At 33.9% G+C, this 18,901-nt stretch overlaps 1 protein-coding gene across 3 annotated transcripts in view; it reads left to right on the top strand.

Annotated features, from left to right (window-relative positions):
* The window catches only part of LOC130623391 (sphingomyelin phosphodiesterase 4-like), an 81,565-nt gene extending 63,453 nt beyond the window's left edge, over nucleotides 1-18,112 (top strand). For all 3 annotated transcript variants that reach the window (XM_057438867.1, XM_057438868.1, XM_057438869.1), the window contains 4 exons: nucleotides 15,174-15,392; nucleotides 15,849-15,995; nucleotides 16,887-17,015; nucleotides 17,328-18,112. In XM_057438867.1, coding sequence (XP_057294850.1) covers nucleotides 15,174-15,392; nucleotides 15,849-15,995; nucleotides 16,887-17,015; nucleotides 17,328-17,651 — 819 coding nt within the window. In that variant the 3' untranslated portion in view covers nucleotides 17,652-18,112. The remainder of the gene's footprint in view (nucleotides 1-15,173; nucleotides 15,393-15,848; nucleotides 15,996-16,886; nucleotides 17,016-17,327) is intronic.
* The last annotated feature ends 789 nt before the right edge of the window (nucleotides 18,113-18,901 follow it).

Below are 18,901 nucleotides of genomic sequence, written 5' to 3'. Positions count from 1 at the left end.
TTGTTGGGGAGAACTAAACTGTATGTGATGTCATTTTTGCTGGAAGAAAATTCCATGGTTTCACGTTTTTGTTAAGAATTTTATAATTGTGGTAATATATAACTGTGTTTGGTGATGATGAAAAAACTTTTTTGTTTTTTATATTTTATGAAATGCCTGATTTTTCTATAATTTGATGTGTTTCATAACCTTTTTGTGGAAGATTTATGGGCAATAGCAATATAGAACATGCTAAATGAACTGATTTTTGTTGATTTGGATGTGCTCCTTAAAAACCGATCTGTTTTACATTTTGTGTTAACTTGTGTGAGGACGGACCGTATATACACTTTGTTTTCCAAAAGTAATATCTTTGTTGATTCAAATTTACTCCTTATTTATTTTTGACTTTCACGTTTAAAATGGTTGGTAAAGGTAACTACAGATCATCATACAAAGGAAAATTTTTTTGTGTTCTTAACCTGTTAATTTTTACAATTTGTGTATATTTTTGGGAAACAGGATAGTATGTAATTGAATAAATGTTTTCCAGATATAAATTTGAAGTTTTTTGACACTTCTGATTGAAATATTAAAGGTTTTCAACGAAGTAAATATTTGAGATGTGTTATTTCTGACTTTATTATTATTGTTAGTGTTGTACTTGATTCTAACATTATTTTGATTAGTGTTTCAAGCTCTACACATAATCTTTGTTGATTCAAGTTTATTCTTTGCTCATTGATTTTTTGACAATTATGTTTAAAATTGTTGGTAAAGGGCAGTGCGGAACTAAAAGAGAAAATTTTTGTGTTCTTAACTGGTTGATTTTTACATTTTGTGTAAATTTTTGTGGGAGAGGATGGTAATGCAACTAAAATGACTGACTTTTCTAGATTTAAATTTTATGTTTTCCAAACTACGGCTTTTTCATATTTTTGTATAAGCGTAAGGGAAAAACAATATTTAAAATGTGTAAAAAACTTATTTTTCCTAACTCTTGGAGGCCTCCTTTTTGACACTTCAGAATAAAATACTGAGGGTTTTCAACATAATCACTTATAAGATGTAAATATTTGAGATGCGTTATTTTTGAAATTGTTATTATCCGTGTTGTGACTGTTGGTGTTGTAACTGTCGGTCTTCTTACTGTCGGTTTTGTGAGTTTAGTGTTGTGAGTGTCGATGTTGTGAGTGTCGTTGTTGTAACTTTTTATCAACTAGATTTTACACCTTGCAAGCTGTTCTTTTTTATTTTGTGTAAGATTTGTGTGGAGGATTTAATGTGATTTGATATTTGACATTTTGTGTAAGATTTTAAGAACATTTTTTTGTATATACACTGCTGACGTCAGAAAAACATCTAAAAGAACCTATTTTCCCATTGTCCTTCTGCCTAAGTGGATTTCTCCACTGGCCTTATCAACTAGTCTCTATAATAATACGCTAGGTGTGTCTGTCTGTGTGTCTGTGACAAGCCAAGTGGATGTCTTCATTTTCCTTTGATGTTGCCGAAAAATGCATGTTTAATATGTTAAATTTTCTGACGTTACGACGCGACGAAAATAACACTACTTTAACGTCAATATCCTATATTAAATTAATGAAGCCATTACAGTGCACCTAAAACTTTGAGGCCAAATAACTTGGAAACGAGGTAGTGACGTCAATGATTTTTCACCGCGTGGGTAACTAGGGACCAACTAAGACCAATTTGGGTAATTTTCCCAAACCTGGGTCGCAGAATCCGTTTCGGAATGGACGAGTTGATGACGTCATCGAAAAACCTTCAAATTCTAATATCTCTGCAACCGTTTGTCAAAAATACGCGATCCTATACATTTTCTTGATAAGCGTTTCAAGACCTATACAATGAAGGCAGCAGGTATACAAATTTTTTAAAAAAAAATTTGGGGGGTTTGACTGGCCATTGCTGGCATCAGCAAAATGTTAAAACCCTTATGTTTCATTAACTGCTTATCAAAAAGATATGATCATATACATTTTCTTGGTCAGCGTTTTAACATCTGCATAGTACAGGCAACGAATAAACTAAATTTCGCCAAATATTTTTGTAATTGAACTGCTGACGTCAGCAAAAAATCTAAAACAACCTACTTTTCCATTGTCCTTCTGCCTAAGTGGATTTTTCCACGGGCCTTATCGACTAGTCTATATAATAATACGGAGCTTCTGTCTGTGACTTTTGCGAAGTGGATAAAATTTCTTTGATAAAGTCTATAAAAACATCGCCTATAAATTTCTTCTTTAAATTAGCAAACTTTGACGTTAAAGCAATATTGACGTCAAAGGAAAGTATATTAAGATTAGTGAAGCCAATGCATTGCACTTTTAAATTTAAGGCTTAATAACTTGGAAACAGGTGGACATAACTGACGTCATCTCCTGCGTGGGTAACTAGGGACTACCTGGGACCAATTTGGGTCAGTTTTTCAAACCTGGGTCACCAAATCCGTTTCGGAATGGACGGGTTAATGACGTCATAAAAAAACCTTCAAACCCTAATATCTCTGCATCCGTTTGTCAGAAGGCAACAGGCATACACATTTTAAAAAAAAAAAATTTGTGTTCTGACATGTCTCTGCAGACGTCATCAAAATTTAAATGACGGTTGTTTTTCTCTGTTATCCTGTCTAAGTGGATTTTTCCACGGGCTTTATCGACTAGTTTATATAATAATACGGAGACTGTGTGTGTCTGTCCGTAACAGGCAAAGTGGATGTGTTTATTTCCTTTGATGTTGCCGAAAAATGCATGTCTAATATGTTAAGTTTTCTGACGTTACGGCGCGACGTCATTAACACTACTTTAACGTCAATATCTTATATTATTAATGAAGCCATTACAGTGCACCTAAAACTTTGAGGCCAAATAACTTGGAAACGAGGTGGTGACGTCAATGATTTTTCATCGCGTGGGTAACTAAGGACCACCTATGACTAATTTGAGTAATTTTCCCAAACCCGGGTCCCCAAATCCGTTTCGGAATAGACGGGTTGATGACGTCATCAAAAGCCTTAAACCCTAATATCTCTGCAACCGTTTGTCAAAAGTACATAATCCTATACACTTTCTTGATCAGTGTTTCAAGATCTATACGATGATGAAGGCAACAGGTATACAAATTTCTAAATTTGTATCGCCGTATCTCATGGAAACAAGTTGTTTATCAACTGAAAAAAGAAAACCGAAGCGATGAAGGTAGTCTGTTTTTCATGTTAATCCTGAAAAAAGTTACTTCAAACAAAGCATGCTAATGTTTAATCATCATGAGGTTAGTTTAAAGCTTATATGTTTTTCTATATTTTACATTTTTGTGTTCTGGGACCGAGATTGTATCGCATTCTAATATGGCTGTAATGTAATTCGAATTTAAAATGTAAAAAACAAACTGTTGTTGTCGAACGAAATTAATAATGTTGTTGTCAGAAATATTTTTTAAAACGAAGAAAAACGTACGATGATATAACATCACAAAAAGAATTGATTGGAAATGCATCAGACAATTGTAGCTATACATTTTCAATTCGTTCTCTTTGGGATGAAGCGAAATTTAGTTCTCGAAGTAAAAAACCGATTGGACTACTGAGAAAGCGAAAGAAAAGCAGGTGTGTTCTCTAAAATTTTGATAGAGAATTGAATTTGGGTGTATAACGATTTTTTAGCCGTTTCTTTCAGAGCTAAATTTTTTCTTTAAATATTAAGTTTGTTGTTGTGTCTTGAGCCGAAAAATATTTCCTTTAAGCACTTATTTTGTAAGAATATACTCTGAAAAGTGGGTGAGAAGTTTAGAATATCCGAAGAATATGTCTGAGCTTGATAGTTTGAATATGAACATTTGTATGACGCACAAAATTGATTAGAAGTTTTACTTTTTTTATTGTATATCAAACGAACTAAACTTTTTTGTGTCCAAGCAATGGGCCGTTACATGTAGTAGAATTGCCATTAGCTAGCTATAGTAACTTATAGCATGCTTTATTTTATTAAGGCATTATATATTTTCAGACCATAGTCATGTTAAGAACATTGAGAATAATGAGGATAGCATTTGTCAAAAAAGTTAAGAACATAAAGGCTGAAACTAAAACACACTATTCTTATAAAAACAGCGTGTATACCCTAGAGAAGAATTTACATAAACTGTAAAAAGTAATTTTTCCGTGGTTAATGTTTTTAATACTACAGACTGTGTGATTCAGTGTTGATGTCGTTATAAAAAACCTAAACCTAAATCCTAAACTTAAATCAATGTCTACATCTGTTACGTTACGATCGTTTGAATAATATTCGATTCTTAAATTCGAAAACACTGCATTGTTATCTTCTTTGATTTTATGCGTGATTTTCTTGATTATAAGTTTGGGTCTGTTAAAGCAAACTGTTTTTTAATATTTTGGATTAAAATATTTTTGTAGATATACAATATACCAAATGATTCAAGTTTTTATATTTCTCTTTTTCATGTGTTTTCAATTATTATAGTTTGAGTATAACTTTGAAAGGTTTGCCGTATGCAACAGACTAAATAGCTGATTTTGTATGACTTAACAAAAAATGTTGGATTTTTTTTGATGTTTGGTATCCTTTTTTTTCCTGGTGTACTTCTGGAACGGCAAAGCAAGTATATAGTTTTGGCGTATTCCGCTTTTTACGTAACGGTTGTTTTACGCCTTTGATATTTTTGGACATTATTATTTTTTTATTATTTTTTGTTGTTGCACATACTTATATTTTTAGATTTTTATTTCAGCGTTTATAAACATAGAATAGTGCAGATTGTGAGCAACCTCGATCCCAAGGCTTTTTCTCTTTTTGCCATCCCGTTATAAAAGAGACAAAGAGCCGGGGTGGAGGTTGAAATGTGAGTTTTAAAAATTCAAATTACTGTTGTATGTTTTTGTATGGTATCCCTTACATCAGTTTAATGAGAGATTCAGTGGATTCTTCCACGGGAATTCGGCTAGTATCTCATTAACCGCTCATCAAAAGCGCATGATCATATACATTTTCTTGATTAGCGTTTTAAGCTCTACATAATAGAGGCTACGAATGAACAAATTTTCGGCAAATCTTTTTCTATATGTACTGCTGACGTCGACAAAACATCTGAAACAACCTATTTTTCATTGTTTTCTTGCCTAAGTGGATTTTTCCACGGGCCTTATCGGCTAGTCTTATATAATAATGCGAAGTGTATGTGACGGTCATAGTGGATATCGTCATTTTCCTTTGATGTCGCCTAAATTTTTAAAAAGTCGCCGAAAACAGTGTCTCAAATGTTAAATTTTATGACGTTACGACGCGACGTCAATAACACTACTGTAACGTCAATATGTTATACTAAATTGATGAAACCATTATAGTTCACCTAAAACTTTGAGGCCAAATAACTTGGAAACAAGGTGGTTGCGTCATGGATTTTTCACCGCGTGGGTAACTAGGGACCACTTGGGACCAATTTGGGTAAGTTTCCCAAACCTTGGTCCCCGAATCCGTTTCGGAATGGACGGGTTGATGACGTCCTCAAAAAATCTTTAAACCCTAATATCTCTGCAACCATTTATCAAAAGTACATGATCCTATTCATTTTCTTGATCAGCGTTTCAAGATCTATGCGATGAAGGCACCAGGCTTACAAATTTCAAAAAAAGAATTAAGGTTTTAACGGGCTATTTGCTGACGTCAGCAAAATTTTTAAACCCTTATATCTCATTAACCGCTCATCAAAAGCGCATGTTCATATACATTTTCTTGATCGGCGCTTTAAGCTCTACACAATAGAGGCAACGTAAAAACAGGTTTCTGAATTATTTTTTGTGTGGATGGGTTGCTGACGTCATCAAAATTCAAATAACGCTTTTTTTTTTTATCGTGTCTCAGTGGATTTTTCCACAGGCTTTATCGACTAGTGTTTAATGATAACTTACGCCGTGCACATTTCAAATTGAATGTGCTTTTGATCAATTGAAAATACGGTGAAGAATTTTAATTGCTGTGTTGATGGTGATTTGGGTTTTGCTCTGGAGTTATTATACTGGTATTTTGTTCTTCGTGATTATTGTTAAGTTAATAAGGTGATCATCCTGATTTGCTGCAAATGCAGCTTATGCCAAAAAATATTCTCGAAACGCTTAATCAGCTTTGACCTACCTTTGTGGTACGTACTGACACGATGCGAAATTACCCCCAACAACTCTACAAGATAGGATTTTAAAAAAAGTACCGTCAAAAAAGTAAAACCATAGGTTAAAAAAAAATCTATATACAAATACTCGTTAAAAAATATAGATACAAATACTATTTCTCGATTTATTTTTCACTATATGGTGTTCGCGGTAGACATAAATGCTGGTTGGTACTAGTAAGCACTATGACCTTGGGTGTTGTAAAATGGGTACATAGGAGGCTGTATCTGAGATTGAGCTTTCAAAAATGCATTTGCTAACAACCCAAGTCCATCTTTTATGCTATTCTCTATCGAGTTCATAGACTTTGTCATGCCTTTTATGGCTTCCTCACTTTGCTGCTGAGATCCTCGTGACTCGATGTTTTCCCGTTTTAACTCGAGTTCCAGCATCATGTCCCGTTGGTGTGCAGATAAATCTTTTGCATATTTGATATCTTGCCCCTGTCCTTAGGAACGGAGTCTTCGGTCACAGTTTCTACTTATTCCTCCTCTTCACCTAACAACATCTTGTTCTGCTGCTTGTAGCGATACCTATTCGTGGGTATGGTAGTAACGGATGGGCATCCACCCCATATCTCCCTAGTAGTTCGTAATTGTTAGCCATCAATCTCCCAGATCCTAAATGTGTAACCCGATCGACTGCTTGCTTGTAACCACGTCCTAACTACCTGACCTTGTTATTAACGAGCGTATATCCTTCTTGTTTTAGTTTGTTTAACTTTTATTATCCTTTTTTGTAGTAAATGTTTCCTTCATCCTTGCCTGTTCTTGGAATGGATTCTGGTCAAAAATCTGATATCGAAAATGATTTATTTATTTCGGACCGAAATGAGTCCAAATAAGCCATTTCGGTCTTCACAAAATCTGCTTCAAAATCTAGACCTTCGTAACTTTTGTACTTGTGTAGATTCTGAAACAATTTTTCAGCCATTTCATCGTTCCATATCCACCATTTTTCCTTCTTTGCCTTTTTTTATTGACCTTCCCTAATGCCTGACGATTATGCTACAGTCTGCTGCGGTGGTGGTAGAGGGTTTTGTGGAAATTTGCCAGCAGAGAAATAATCATCATGGACATCACTAGCGATGATGGTATTCAGCTGATTCTCAGTGCAGCTATAAAACTCGGACACAATAGATGCTAAGTAGGTTGTCATTGCGATTCTTCATCACCACTACTGTCATTATTATTTCCACAACTTGACATTTCCTTTATGGTAGCCGATACAGATTTTTTGCTGAAGTTATAATACTAGCTGTACATCACGAAATAAAAAGTAACCAGTGATTCTTTGGATAATTTAGAGTTAGCTTGGTATGCCTAGCTAGCTTGTTAAAAAAAATCATTTGGTTTATTTGGAGAAGTTTCTAGCTAGATAGCTAAGGAAAATTTGAGAACACTAGACTATTTCTATAGCTCTCAAAAAGAGAAGGCTCGCCTCAAACCTAATCTTCTACGTTTGAATCGTTAATAATAATAATAATAATAATAATAATAATAATAATAATAATAATAATAATAATAATGATAATAATAATTTTGACAATGTTACTCTTAATACCTACTTGAAGAGTAAAATGATGCAATAGATAAATGTAAGACTTTTATGGAATTAAAGTTACTGTTCCCCTTGAAAAAAGCACTGGCCTTTAAGAGCACGTTTTGGCAAAGCCTTGCCGACTGTTGAGTCTAACAATATAGTTTTGATGTCACGTAGTAAGCTGCACACATGGTTTGTCTACGGAAAACTATCCTGTACATAGCTGCGGCCGCTTTTACGATGCAGACCTAGATGCAAACCTATCGTTTTGTTCGCGCATGCCGTTTTTTTTAACGCTGACAATTTTCTCAATCTACGTATCTGAAGGAAAATGATTTAATAGCCGTTCAATTCGATGAAGGTATTGGAATTTGTCTAATGTGAACTAAAACTTACCAGAATAAACTGCGATACATACTCGACTTTTGCAATTCGAAAAGTATGTGCCACCAAGGAAAAAATGCCAAACACCCAATTCTTAAGGAGGAAGAAAAGATCAGTAATTTTTTTGAAAGAGCTATTGAATAAAGAAAAGTTAGTCAGGAACTGTACAAAAAACTGAAACGTCGTGGTAGCCAAGTACCGGTGGTATAATATGGTCTTGCTAACATTCGCAAGGATAACGTGCCTTCACGACCTGTACTATCGATGCCTGGCTCAGCGTTTTACAAAATTGCTTGTCAAGTAGCTGATAGGTTAGAAGTTGTTCCTGAATGCAACATAGATACGTTATCAAAACAGATAACAGATAGTTTAAAAAATATCGAACTAAGTGAATGCGATGAAATTATTAGCTTTGATGTAAAATCTCTGTACACGAATGTACCGGTGAACGAAGCCATCAGTCATTGTACAGATCTTCTGTTCTCTGGAAGATACCCGACACCACCTGTGGATAGAGAAACATTTAAGAGCATGAAATTTGTAGTTGTAACGTTTTGATGCTGACAAATAACTGATATTATTTGCAAACCGACAGCCTCGCCATGGGGAGTCCAACAGCAACCAATGGTTGCAAATGGCTCGATGAGTAAGTTCGATTAACGTTACCTTATACGTACGTTATATGGACGATATCATGCGGAACATTAATCGAAATTTAATTGAAATGAAATTGAGCGAAGTCAATGATTAACATCCGTCTTTACAATTTACTATCAAGAAGAAAAAAGACCAGACACTTCCATTTCTTGTCATGAAGATGCTGCAGACTAGAACAAAGATATCATTTACGTGTTATTCAAGCCAACCGGGTTAACGGGGATGAACTATCATGTACTTCCACCACAAAGATATAAGAGATCAGTTGTTTCAGGATTCATCCACAGAATTCACAGTGACTGTATTTCATGGAAAAATTCCCATGAATGGTTAATCAGTACCCTCCGTATTTTTATGATCCGATAATAAAATCGACAACTTTATCAATCTAGAAAGAACTAATGTAAAGGACGGCGAAAAAGAACCTGTTAAGGAGAAAATGATTTTTGTACAATACAGAGGGAAATGTTCTGAAAAATTCCTCGTTGAAGCGAATGAATGCTCTGAGCAAAGTTATATTTACCATTTGAAAGCTGAAATCAGTTCCATCGCTCAAGGCAAAGGTTGACGAGTGAAACGTCGTATGGTATCTATATTGTTTGTCCAAGTTGCGAAGCTTGCTATGTTGGTCAGACTGACCGACATATGATCACCCGACTAAAAGAACACTCGAACCCGACAAAAACCGTTCGTACCCTATGGAATGTGATATTAAACTAAAAATGGAACATGTGTCTATTATCAGTACAGCGAGAACAATAACACAATTATTGATTCTTAAATTCCTAGCGACCAAGCCAATAAAACCTGGACTTAATACCAAAGATGAATACCGTAGGCGCATATTGACTATCTCTATAATAATAAGCCAGTTCCGTGTGTCTGTAACAGGCAAAGTTGATATCGTCATTTTCCTTTGATGTTGCCGAAATTCTCTTTGATGTTGCCGAAAAAATTTTGTCCATTTTGCTAGCGGGTTTACTTTGTTTACGTCACGTGATGAAAACGACTCAATTTGATTTGCTGAAATAAATTTAACGGCTAACTTTTACCGCTTTTTTAAAAAAACAACCTAGCCACCATATTTGTTTATGTTTTTGTTGCATAATTAATGTATCCCCTGGCGCGTAACTAATGTGTTTGTCCTAAAAATTCAAAATGCTACATAAAGCTGTTAGCTGACTAACAAACGGAAAACTTTGGTTTGTTGAACTTACTGTAATGTTATTATTTTTACATTACTATTGTTTCTCTTTATATGTGTTTTACTAAGCATAAATAGCTAGCTTTAGTTTTAGCTAAATGTTCCCAGTTTAAGTATATTTAACTGGGGGTGTCTTAGCTACTGTTAGCTAGCTAATGTTATAGCCTCCAGATCCTACTCTTCCCATCCCCCCCATGGCTAGCCCTAACCTATGACTTATGTTGTTATTCCTCTTTTTTAATTATCTATAGCTAGCTACCTTAGTTTCCAAACCTTTCTTCTTTTATGAGCACGAATTATGATGTAACAAGCTAGCTAGCTACCTACAAAATCTTTCAAAGACTTGAACTTTTGCAGGATAGTAGGATGTATTTTTTTGAGAGTATAATTATTTTCACATTTCCTGTAAACTTAGCAAGGGGACCCAAGCAATATGACAAGTGGAATAATTTTTTTCAGAATTTAAAGCGTGTGTGTTAAGTTATTTTTATTGTTTTGTTTCTGACATCCTGTTAAACTTTTGTCAGCCTACATGTAAAATACCAGGTTATTGTTACAGGGTTTTGTAGACATTTGATTGGCAATTTACGTGGGTTTATGACTTTATTTTAATTTATGAGAGGATGGTATGGGTGTCAGTTCATATTGTTTGTGTTGCAAAATGCTGTTTTTTGATATTTTGTGTAAACTTTTGTGGAAATAGACCACATGCAATATATATACTGAAAGAACAAATCTTTGTAGAATCAAACTTCACTGTAAGCTGTTATAAAGCTGATGTCCTTATCGGTAAAAATAACAGCCATAGTTTACTAATTAAGAAAAAGATAAAACGAGTTTGAAAGTTAAAAAGTAATTATTTGTTAAGCTTTTCGTACACTAAGTACATCTTCAGACTATATAAACAACTTTGTCTTTATATTTCGTATACTATACCAAATGTTTGCTGATGATAAAAAAATTACTTAATGTTCTGACTGAAACTGTTTTTGTTTTTTATATTTTGTAATCTAAACGCGAGGACTGTATGCACTGAAATGACTGTTTTTTTAAAAATTTTGATGTGTTTCATAACCTTTTTGTGGAAGATTAATGGGTAATGGCAATATACGACATGCTGAATGAACTTATTTTTGTTGATTTAGATGTGTTTCTCAAAAACCGATCTGTTTTACATTTTGTGTAAACTTTTGTTTATGAACCGTATATATACAATGTTTGTTGATTCAAGTTTATTCTTTGCTTATTGATTTTTTGACATTTAGGTTTAAAATTGTTGGTAAAGGGCAGTATGGATCATCATACTAAAAAATAATTTTTTTTGTTCTGAATTGGTTGATTTTTACATTTTGTGTAAATTTTTCTATAGATTTAAATTTGATGTTTTCCAAACTATGGCTTTTTCATATTTTTGTATAATATTTAAAATGTGTAAAGAACTTATTTTTGTTGATTTGTGCTAACTCTTGCAGGCCTCCTTTTTGACATTTCAGAATAAAATACTGAGGGTTTTCAACATAATCACTTATAAGATATACATATTTGAGATGCGTTATTTCTAACATTGTTATTATCCGTGTTGTGACTGTCGGTGTTGTAACTGTCGGTGTTTTACTGTCGGTTTTGTGGGTGTTGTGAGTGTTGATGTTGTGAGTGTCATTGTTGTAACTTTTTACCAACTAGATTTTGCACCTTGCAAGCTGTTTTTTTTTATTTTGTGTAAGATTTGTGTGGAGGATTTAATGCGATTTGACATTTGAGATTTGGTGTAAGATTTTAAGAACATTTTTTTTTTGTATATGCACTGCTGACGTCAGCAAAACATCTATATAAAGCAACCTATTTTTTCATTGACCTTTTGCCTAAGTGGATTTTTCCACGGGCCTTATCGACTAGTTAAATTATAATTGCGCTTTAACATTTTCTAAATTCTATCCGTAAAAGTTATTTTAGTAAACTTTAGGGTGAAGATTTGATGTGAACACTGTATATTTTAAAATTAAATTATTTTATTTTTGGATCGAAATAAATTCTGAGATTAATATAATAAATTGTGGGACAATTATTTGCATGAAAAATTTACCTCAATATTTTTATATGTATCTTCAAGTAAGTTCAAGAGTTAATTGAGACTGACCGGTTTCAATGCCTAGTACAGATAAACCATGTCGCACGTATGGAGTGACCCTTCCAGGCGTAATGTCATTTTCTGTTTTGCGGTACAAGTCGCCGTGAAAGTTCAAAAATTAATTGTGAGTGGCACAGGGATGACCACTTAGTACATGTAAGCCATGTTGCTATCCGGGTGAACACTTACAGCCAAAGTATCAGAAATTAACCAAGTATCAGGAGAGGTTTTTTGCACAAACTACCTTTTATTGAATCAGTAAACTTTGCCCATGTTATATGGCAGCGAAAGGTGTAGCTACCTAGCTGCATTTAATATAAATAAGAAATAATGTTTGTTACGGCCAACTGTACTTGGCTACTTTCAGTATTTAGGAAGCCGTAGCTAGCCACAACCCAAATTGACGTATTCAAGAAGAATTTCTCCTAATCTGTTGATGATGTCACGAGTTATTAAACATTGCTCATAACCACCATACAAATAAGATCCCTGCGATTTTCACGGTTCTGTTACGATATATAAAATATGTCGCATTTTGAAATACTTATCCATTTTATGTGCAAGAATCCGCAGTCTTTAAACCATTTATACTGCTAACAGAACAACAAAATGAATAGCAAAATATTGTCTAGAACGATTACAAACGTGATTTTGTTAGGTAATCTTTTTGTCCATGATTGTAAAATTATTGATGTCGTCACACAAAAAACGCTGACATTGGCATTAAAATTGTTATGCTACGTTATTCTCATACTACTAGCCGGGGACGTCGAAAAGCCGGGCTAATCCGCAAAAACTTTAGCAGAAATAAAAACACACTTTACAACCCGTTGTTACCTTGTCGTAACAAAAACAATCTGTTAATTTTATTTTATTTGGGGGAATAAGTTTTATGAAAGTTTAAAAGTTAATCATGATACCGGGCTGAGCACTCAGTACATGTAAACCATGTTTAATATGCGTATGAGCGTGATACCCTTTTCAAAAAAACTTTATCGCAACTTTATCGCTCAGCCCGTCCTTAACGTCGGGCTGGGCGCTTAGCAACACACACACATCTGTATAGGCGTAATACACTTTTCCACAAAAAACTTTGTCGCCCCTTGGTTTAAATAAACACGGGAAACAGCATGTCTTAAACACTGGGTTGAGCGCTTAGTACGATCACTCAGCAATTATATTTTGTAGAATAAGTTTTCAAGACAGTAATAGAAGGTGTAGCTACCTAACTGCCTGCATTTAGCATAAGAATTGTTAATCAAGAATTTTGTTGTAGCCAAACTGCATTTGGCTACTTTCACTTTTATCCAGAGGTAGCTGATAAAGAGCTAGCTGCAACAACCCTAGGATGAAAATAAATAATGTTGACTAGAATAAAAAACTCTTATACCAAACTGACTAAAAACCATAAAAGCAATAGCTAGCTGGCTTTAGGATGCGCCCTCAAAATCTTAAAATTTTATAATTGGTGATTTAAGATTTGTATGTGGCTAAAAATCGTGACAATATATTTACCTTAACATGTGACAACATACAGGACAAATATTACAAAAATAAGAAGCTTTTAGAAGATAAAAAGGTCAAACAGAAACCTACAAACGTAGCACTGAACACACCATTTTCAAAATCAAAAGGGCCTGTACGGTTCTGCTTTACACGTTCCTTCGTCGGCATGTCGTGGCCACACAAATCTCGGATTAATTTATCGAAAAAATCGGACGTTATGATTGGTTGCTACATGTAAAAATATATCGCATTTGATTTTTCGTGCAGATATAAAATTTAGTGCATCATTGGCACGACGCGTCTCTTGGTCTCTATGCCTTTGTGATAAGTTATGAACACTTTGTGCCCCTTCCCTCATAATTCAAGGCTCAAAAAGTCCTTACTAAGTTGGTTTAACAATGTTTTGTTTATAGCCAAAATCTTTAAAGTAGTTCGTTTAATATTTTTACATAAAGAACGTGACGAATTTATAAATAGAAAGTATTTAGAAGGGGAAACGGTTAATAAGAGATCTCCAAACGTCAACATCACCAAACTAAATACAGTTGACTCTCCCTAATTCGAATTCCCACGAGAAAAAAATTTTGTTCGAATTATAGAGAGATTCGAATTATAAAAAGTCTCTGCAATTCCAACTTGTAGCTTCAGAGAGTGAAAATTCGAATACAGAGAGAAATTACGTTAATTTCAAAATCAAGAAAACATAATGGTTTCGTTCAATCTTTATTTTCATAGTTTACACAAAAAAGAAACTCTATTTGAAAAACTGCTGAATACTGTTGAATATTTATAAATTTATTTATAAATTTATAAATAAATTCGAATTATGGAGAGAATCGTGCTGAAGGGACTGAAAAACTGTTCGAATTAGAGAAAGTTTCCAATTAGAGAAATTTGAATTGTAGAAAGTTCGAATTATAGAGAATTATAGAGATTCAAATTAAAGGGAGTCAACTGTATGACCATTATTATCGTTGCTCTAATTGTTGTATGTTCCTTCATCCACATGTCGACGCCGTAAAGAATTTGGATTGACTATTCTTAAAAATGAAGCATTGTGATTGCGCAACTGCTTGCGAGTGGTCAAAACAGAGTCGTTGAAAATATGTCTCATTTGTTATATGTAGCTTGAACATTTAGTGCGTGGTTAGCACAACCCGGTTTTTGACGACAAAGTAGAACGGTTATTATTAATATAGAGATTAGTCTTTGTTCCGTAAAAAAAATCCACAGGTTTGCACGTCTACAGACTTTACTTACTTTGCGGAGGTTCCAAAATAAAGCTGCCGCGCAACCATTTTATACACACAGCCAAACTACCTATTATAATAGAGACTAGTCAATGGTTGCCCGTGGTTAATTCTACAAATTTGCCTGTTCTAATTACCACATTTCGTTTGCCCGTAGCGCAAATGTAAAATAATTCACAGACGAAGGGTATTAATATAGAAACCTTGCACTCGAAATAATAACGTGTTAGCCCCTATTCATTGTTGATCAATTTAACGGCTATTTAAAAAAAAATTTAGCAAAAATTATTAAAAACTTTCAATGTTGCTTTTTAGGCACAACAACTATTCGAGCTGATTGCAAGAACTGTTGACGATCTAAGAAATAAACTTTCAAGCCTAAAAAATAACAACGCACAGTACCCAACCATATTTGAGAAGATTAAGAATCTACTTTCGGAAACAGATAATATTCAATCTTTCCATATAAACCAACAACAAGAACTTCTCAGATATTTGGAACAATCCGGAGAGTTGTTAAGTTTTATTTTCCAGGTGACATTTCTTTCGTTAGTTACATTTAAATGCAGACCATTGCGACCAATCTTGAAACAACATTATCCCTTAAAATTTATTTCTAGTATTTTTTTGTGTTCTCAACCACATACCTATAGTGTCCTATTAGGAAAAAACTGTAAACCATAACATACTTCGCAAATACGTAAATACTATTGAAGTAATGCCAATGATTGTGGACACCCATTTAAATTGCACTGCATTCTATTCTCAAAATTTATTTTTCCACTCTGTTACTTTACCCTTGCATTGATGCTTTTGAAATTCCCTTAAACTTAAATATGTAACTTTTGGTTTTTTCGCTAATGTCGACAATTCTTCTACAACATAAAACTTCGCTTACATTTTTTCTTTTCATGGAATTTTAAGTTACTTTTTATAGAGACGCAATTTTTCGATTTTAATGTTGTTGGCTTGAATTGCTTCCTGTTTTAGCTTCGGGGGCCAACAGATGTTTCTTCTACTTATCCTTTTGACGAAAGGAAAAAATGTGAGTGGAGCAAAGATAATACATCGAGCCTTGGGGCAGAATATGCTGTCACAAGTAGTGGTGTACAACTCACTGATAAAGGAAGAATACAGGTAAATGAAATAATATTTTGCTCCTTTTTTTCTCTATAGGTTTTATGAATATGCAAATCTTGCGAAAATCATTTGCAGGGCGGGCAAACGTCTGTAAAATTTCCCGAAAAATCTAAAAATTGTAACCAAATTATCGATTCCTTCGTAACAGCTACTAAGTTGTTTTTAGTAATATGCATTGATTTTCTTTTAAAGTAAAGTGTGCGCATTGTAATTTTCACGGGACTGTGTTTGACTTAGCGTCTGTTACCATTTTTAAGAAAATTCAATGGTTCAATAAGACAGCAAATAAAGCATTACTTAAAAACAGAGACTGATTAGCCCACACAATATATGCATGTGTAAAGGGGGATTTTATGAAGCGAATTAGACGGCGAATTAGACGGCGAAATGTATCGGAGTATGCATAGTTTTATTTGTTTTGATTTTGCTTTAAAATAATTAGACTAGCGCAAAGTAGAAACAGTTTCTACTTTTTTTTAACAGTGAAATATTTCGCTGTACACTTTTAACCATTCACAGAGCATTTGCAGTATTTATTCTTAGAATGAATTCAAAATAACTGCCTTGTTTATAATACCCAAAAGAGTCATTACATTTAGAAATTTAAATTCGCCACATGTTTTTTGTTTCTCGTGAAAATGGAAAAGATATTTTTCAGCTAATTCGCCGCCGAATTTGCCATTTACAATTCGCTTCGTGGAAAGGTTCTAAGGTTCAGTTTGAATTGCGAGCGAAAAACATGCTAAGAAGCAGTGCGACGACAACAGACTTGAAATTTGCGGATCGTTATCAAATCAGCTTAAATTGAATTATTGCAGAAACATTGCCAATATAGTTTATTCGTTTTTTTCATTTTTTTATCACGTATTATTTTCTATTATTCGCTAGATTTTGCAAGGTTTGCAGAAGTTCGATCTGTTATATAGTGGTGATCCAGAGTTGCAACCACTTCGTAGTTACGAGTCTGAAACAGCTGTACGGTATCTGTTTCAAGCAGCTATAAAGATTAACGAAAAGGTGAGAACTTATTCTAACGTATTGCTTGACTTCACTTCTTTCTTTTCGTATATCGTTTTTCTTTAACGGTTTAGAGTAATTGGTCAAATCTACATTTTTTTGCTTACTTACTAATTACAGTGGTGTTGTTGATGTTATTTTTTGAGGTAGATCCTGTTAGCGTAGATGTATGATGTTAATAAAAATTTGCTAGAACTTTTCGTAGAAAAAGACGTTGTTAACGTGATTCTTATTTTACCAGCATGCAGCAAAAATTTTTGTTGTGGCTGTGTATTAACGCTGTTATTTTTTTTATTTCTCATTATTTTGTAGTTTGCCAAATCGTTGGAGCGCTTATTTAATCGTCAAGATACACTTGGACGTACGTTACGCAAGTTTTCGAAAGTAACACAGATTAATCATTACACAAATATGTCGATAAGTTTACCGAAACAAAGTCACACTCCCGTAAAACCACGCGTTTCTCTTCGTTTTGCTGGTTCATATTATTTTATGGTTTACTCAGGTTTGTTTCTGCTGTTCTCAGTCCTTTTTGGTGTCGGATCCATTTTTAGTTTACTTTTACTCTTTTTAATTATGGTTACATGTGTTATTCGTCACGTTGATGTGCCACCTGTCAAGTTTAAATCCATTTAACATTGAGAAACTTATTTGCGGACTTCAACACAATTCATTTCCTCCAAAAGAACAAGATTATTATTTATTTAATGTTCGCGCATCATTCCAGAGTCCCCCCTGTTAGAACTGCTTTTATCAATGCGAAGACCCCAAACAATGTCGTCAACGTCTAAAGCTACCGCAAAAAATGTTCGAACGGACAGATCTGTTTCAAGAAATGATCAACCTCGAATGAACACCAATCAAACAAAACAATAATTTGAACTCTCGATGCAGATAGTGAACAAGCAACAAGTAGGCAATTCTGTGAAGCATGTTGCCTGTTTGTTTTCATATCATTGAACAGCTTATTTTGGTTTTTGGCGAACGCACCATACTGCGTTTACCCTTAATGAAAATTTTATGTGAAATCATGAATCAAGCTGTTGCAAATTTAAACGCATTCAACATGATAGAAATAAAAATAAAAACTTCGTTTATTTCATTTTTTTTTTTTTGGATTTGTTTTAATTTTTGATCATTGCTTATTTAGTACAAATTTCCCGATATAAACTGACAATAAAACTCGCAATCTCTTTCCCAGAACACTTTTTTCTGGGCGCGTGAAATTCTAAATAGACTGGAATATGCTTATGCGTAAAACGCAACAGGCTTAGAGTAGGCTGACGTTTTGCTTATAGACGAAACAAACTAAAAACTTGAACTTTGCTTTATGATGGAATAACATGAAATCCTGTTTTTACTTTCAAAAGAACGGAGACAGAACTTAAGGTATAATCACGCAGGACAAGTTCAGACAGTTTAGGCATGGCAATTTGCTGCGTTTGACCAAAAAGAGAACTTATTGACATGTGAGTGCGCTGTCACCTTTTAAAACTTAACATGATATCAATAGACCTATTTCCATATCCATTTGGCTCCACAAAATATACATACTCAAAATGCAGAATAACATGAAAACGAGATTAGTTATGAGCAAATTTCGGGATGCTGGTTGTTTACATGCAAGTTTGAAGAATGTATCAACAAAATGTATCAACTGGCAGTTTCACATAATCGTATTTAACACAGTTATAAAGAGGGTTTTGGTAGTGGTACTGTTACAAAAACAAAATTAAAATATTGCAGATTTTAAGGGTGTATCTTTTGGTATATATTAAGTAGCTAGCTAAACCTCTAAAACCTCCTAGACACGTTAAATCTAGCCCCGTTTTTGGAATGATGTGAATACATTTTTATTTACTGTTTCCAAGTGAATTTAGAACTAA

Source organism: Hydractinia symbiolongicarpus, chromosome 13 (assembly GCF_029227915.1).
Source record: "Hydractinia symbiolongicarpus strain clone_291-10 chromosome 13, HSymV2.1, whole genome shotgun sequence".
Classification (NCBI taxonomy): Eukaryota; Metazoa; Cnidaria; class Hydrozoa; order Anthoathecata; family Hydractiniidae; genus Hydractinia; species Hydractinia symbiolongicarpus.
This window is presented reverse-complemented; position numbering and strand designations above follow the sequence as displayed.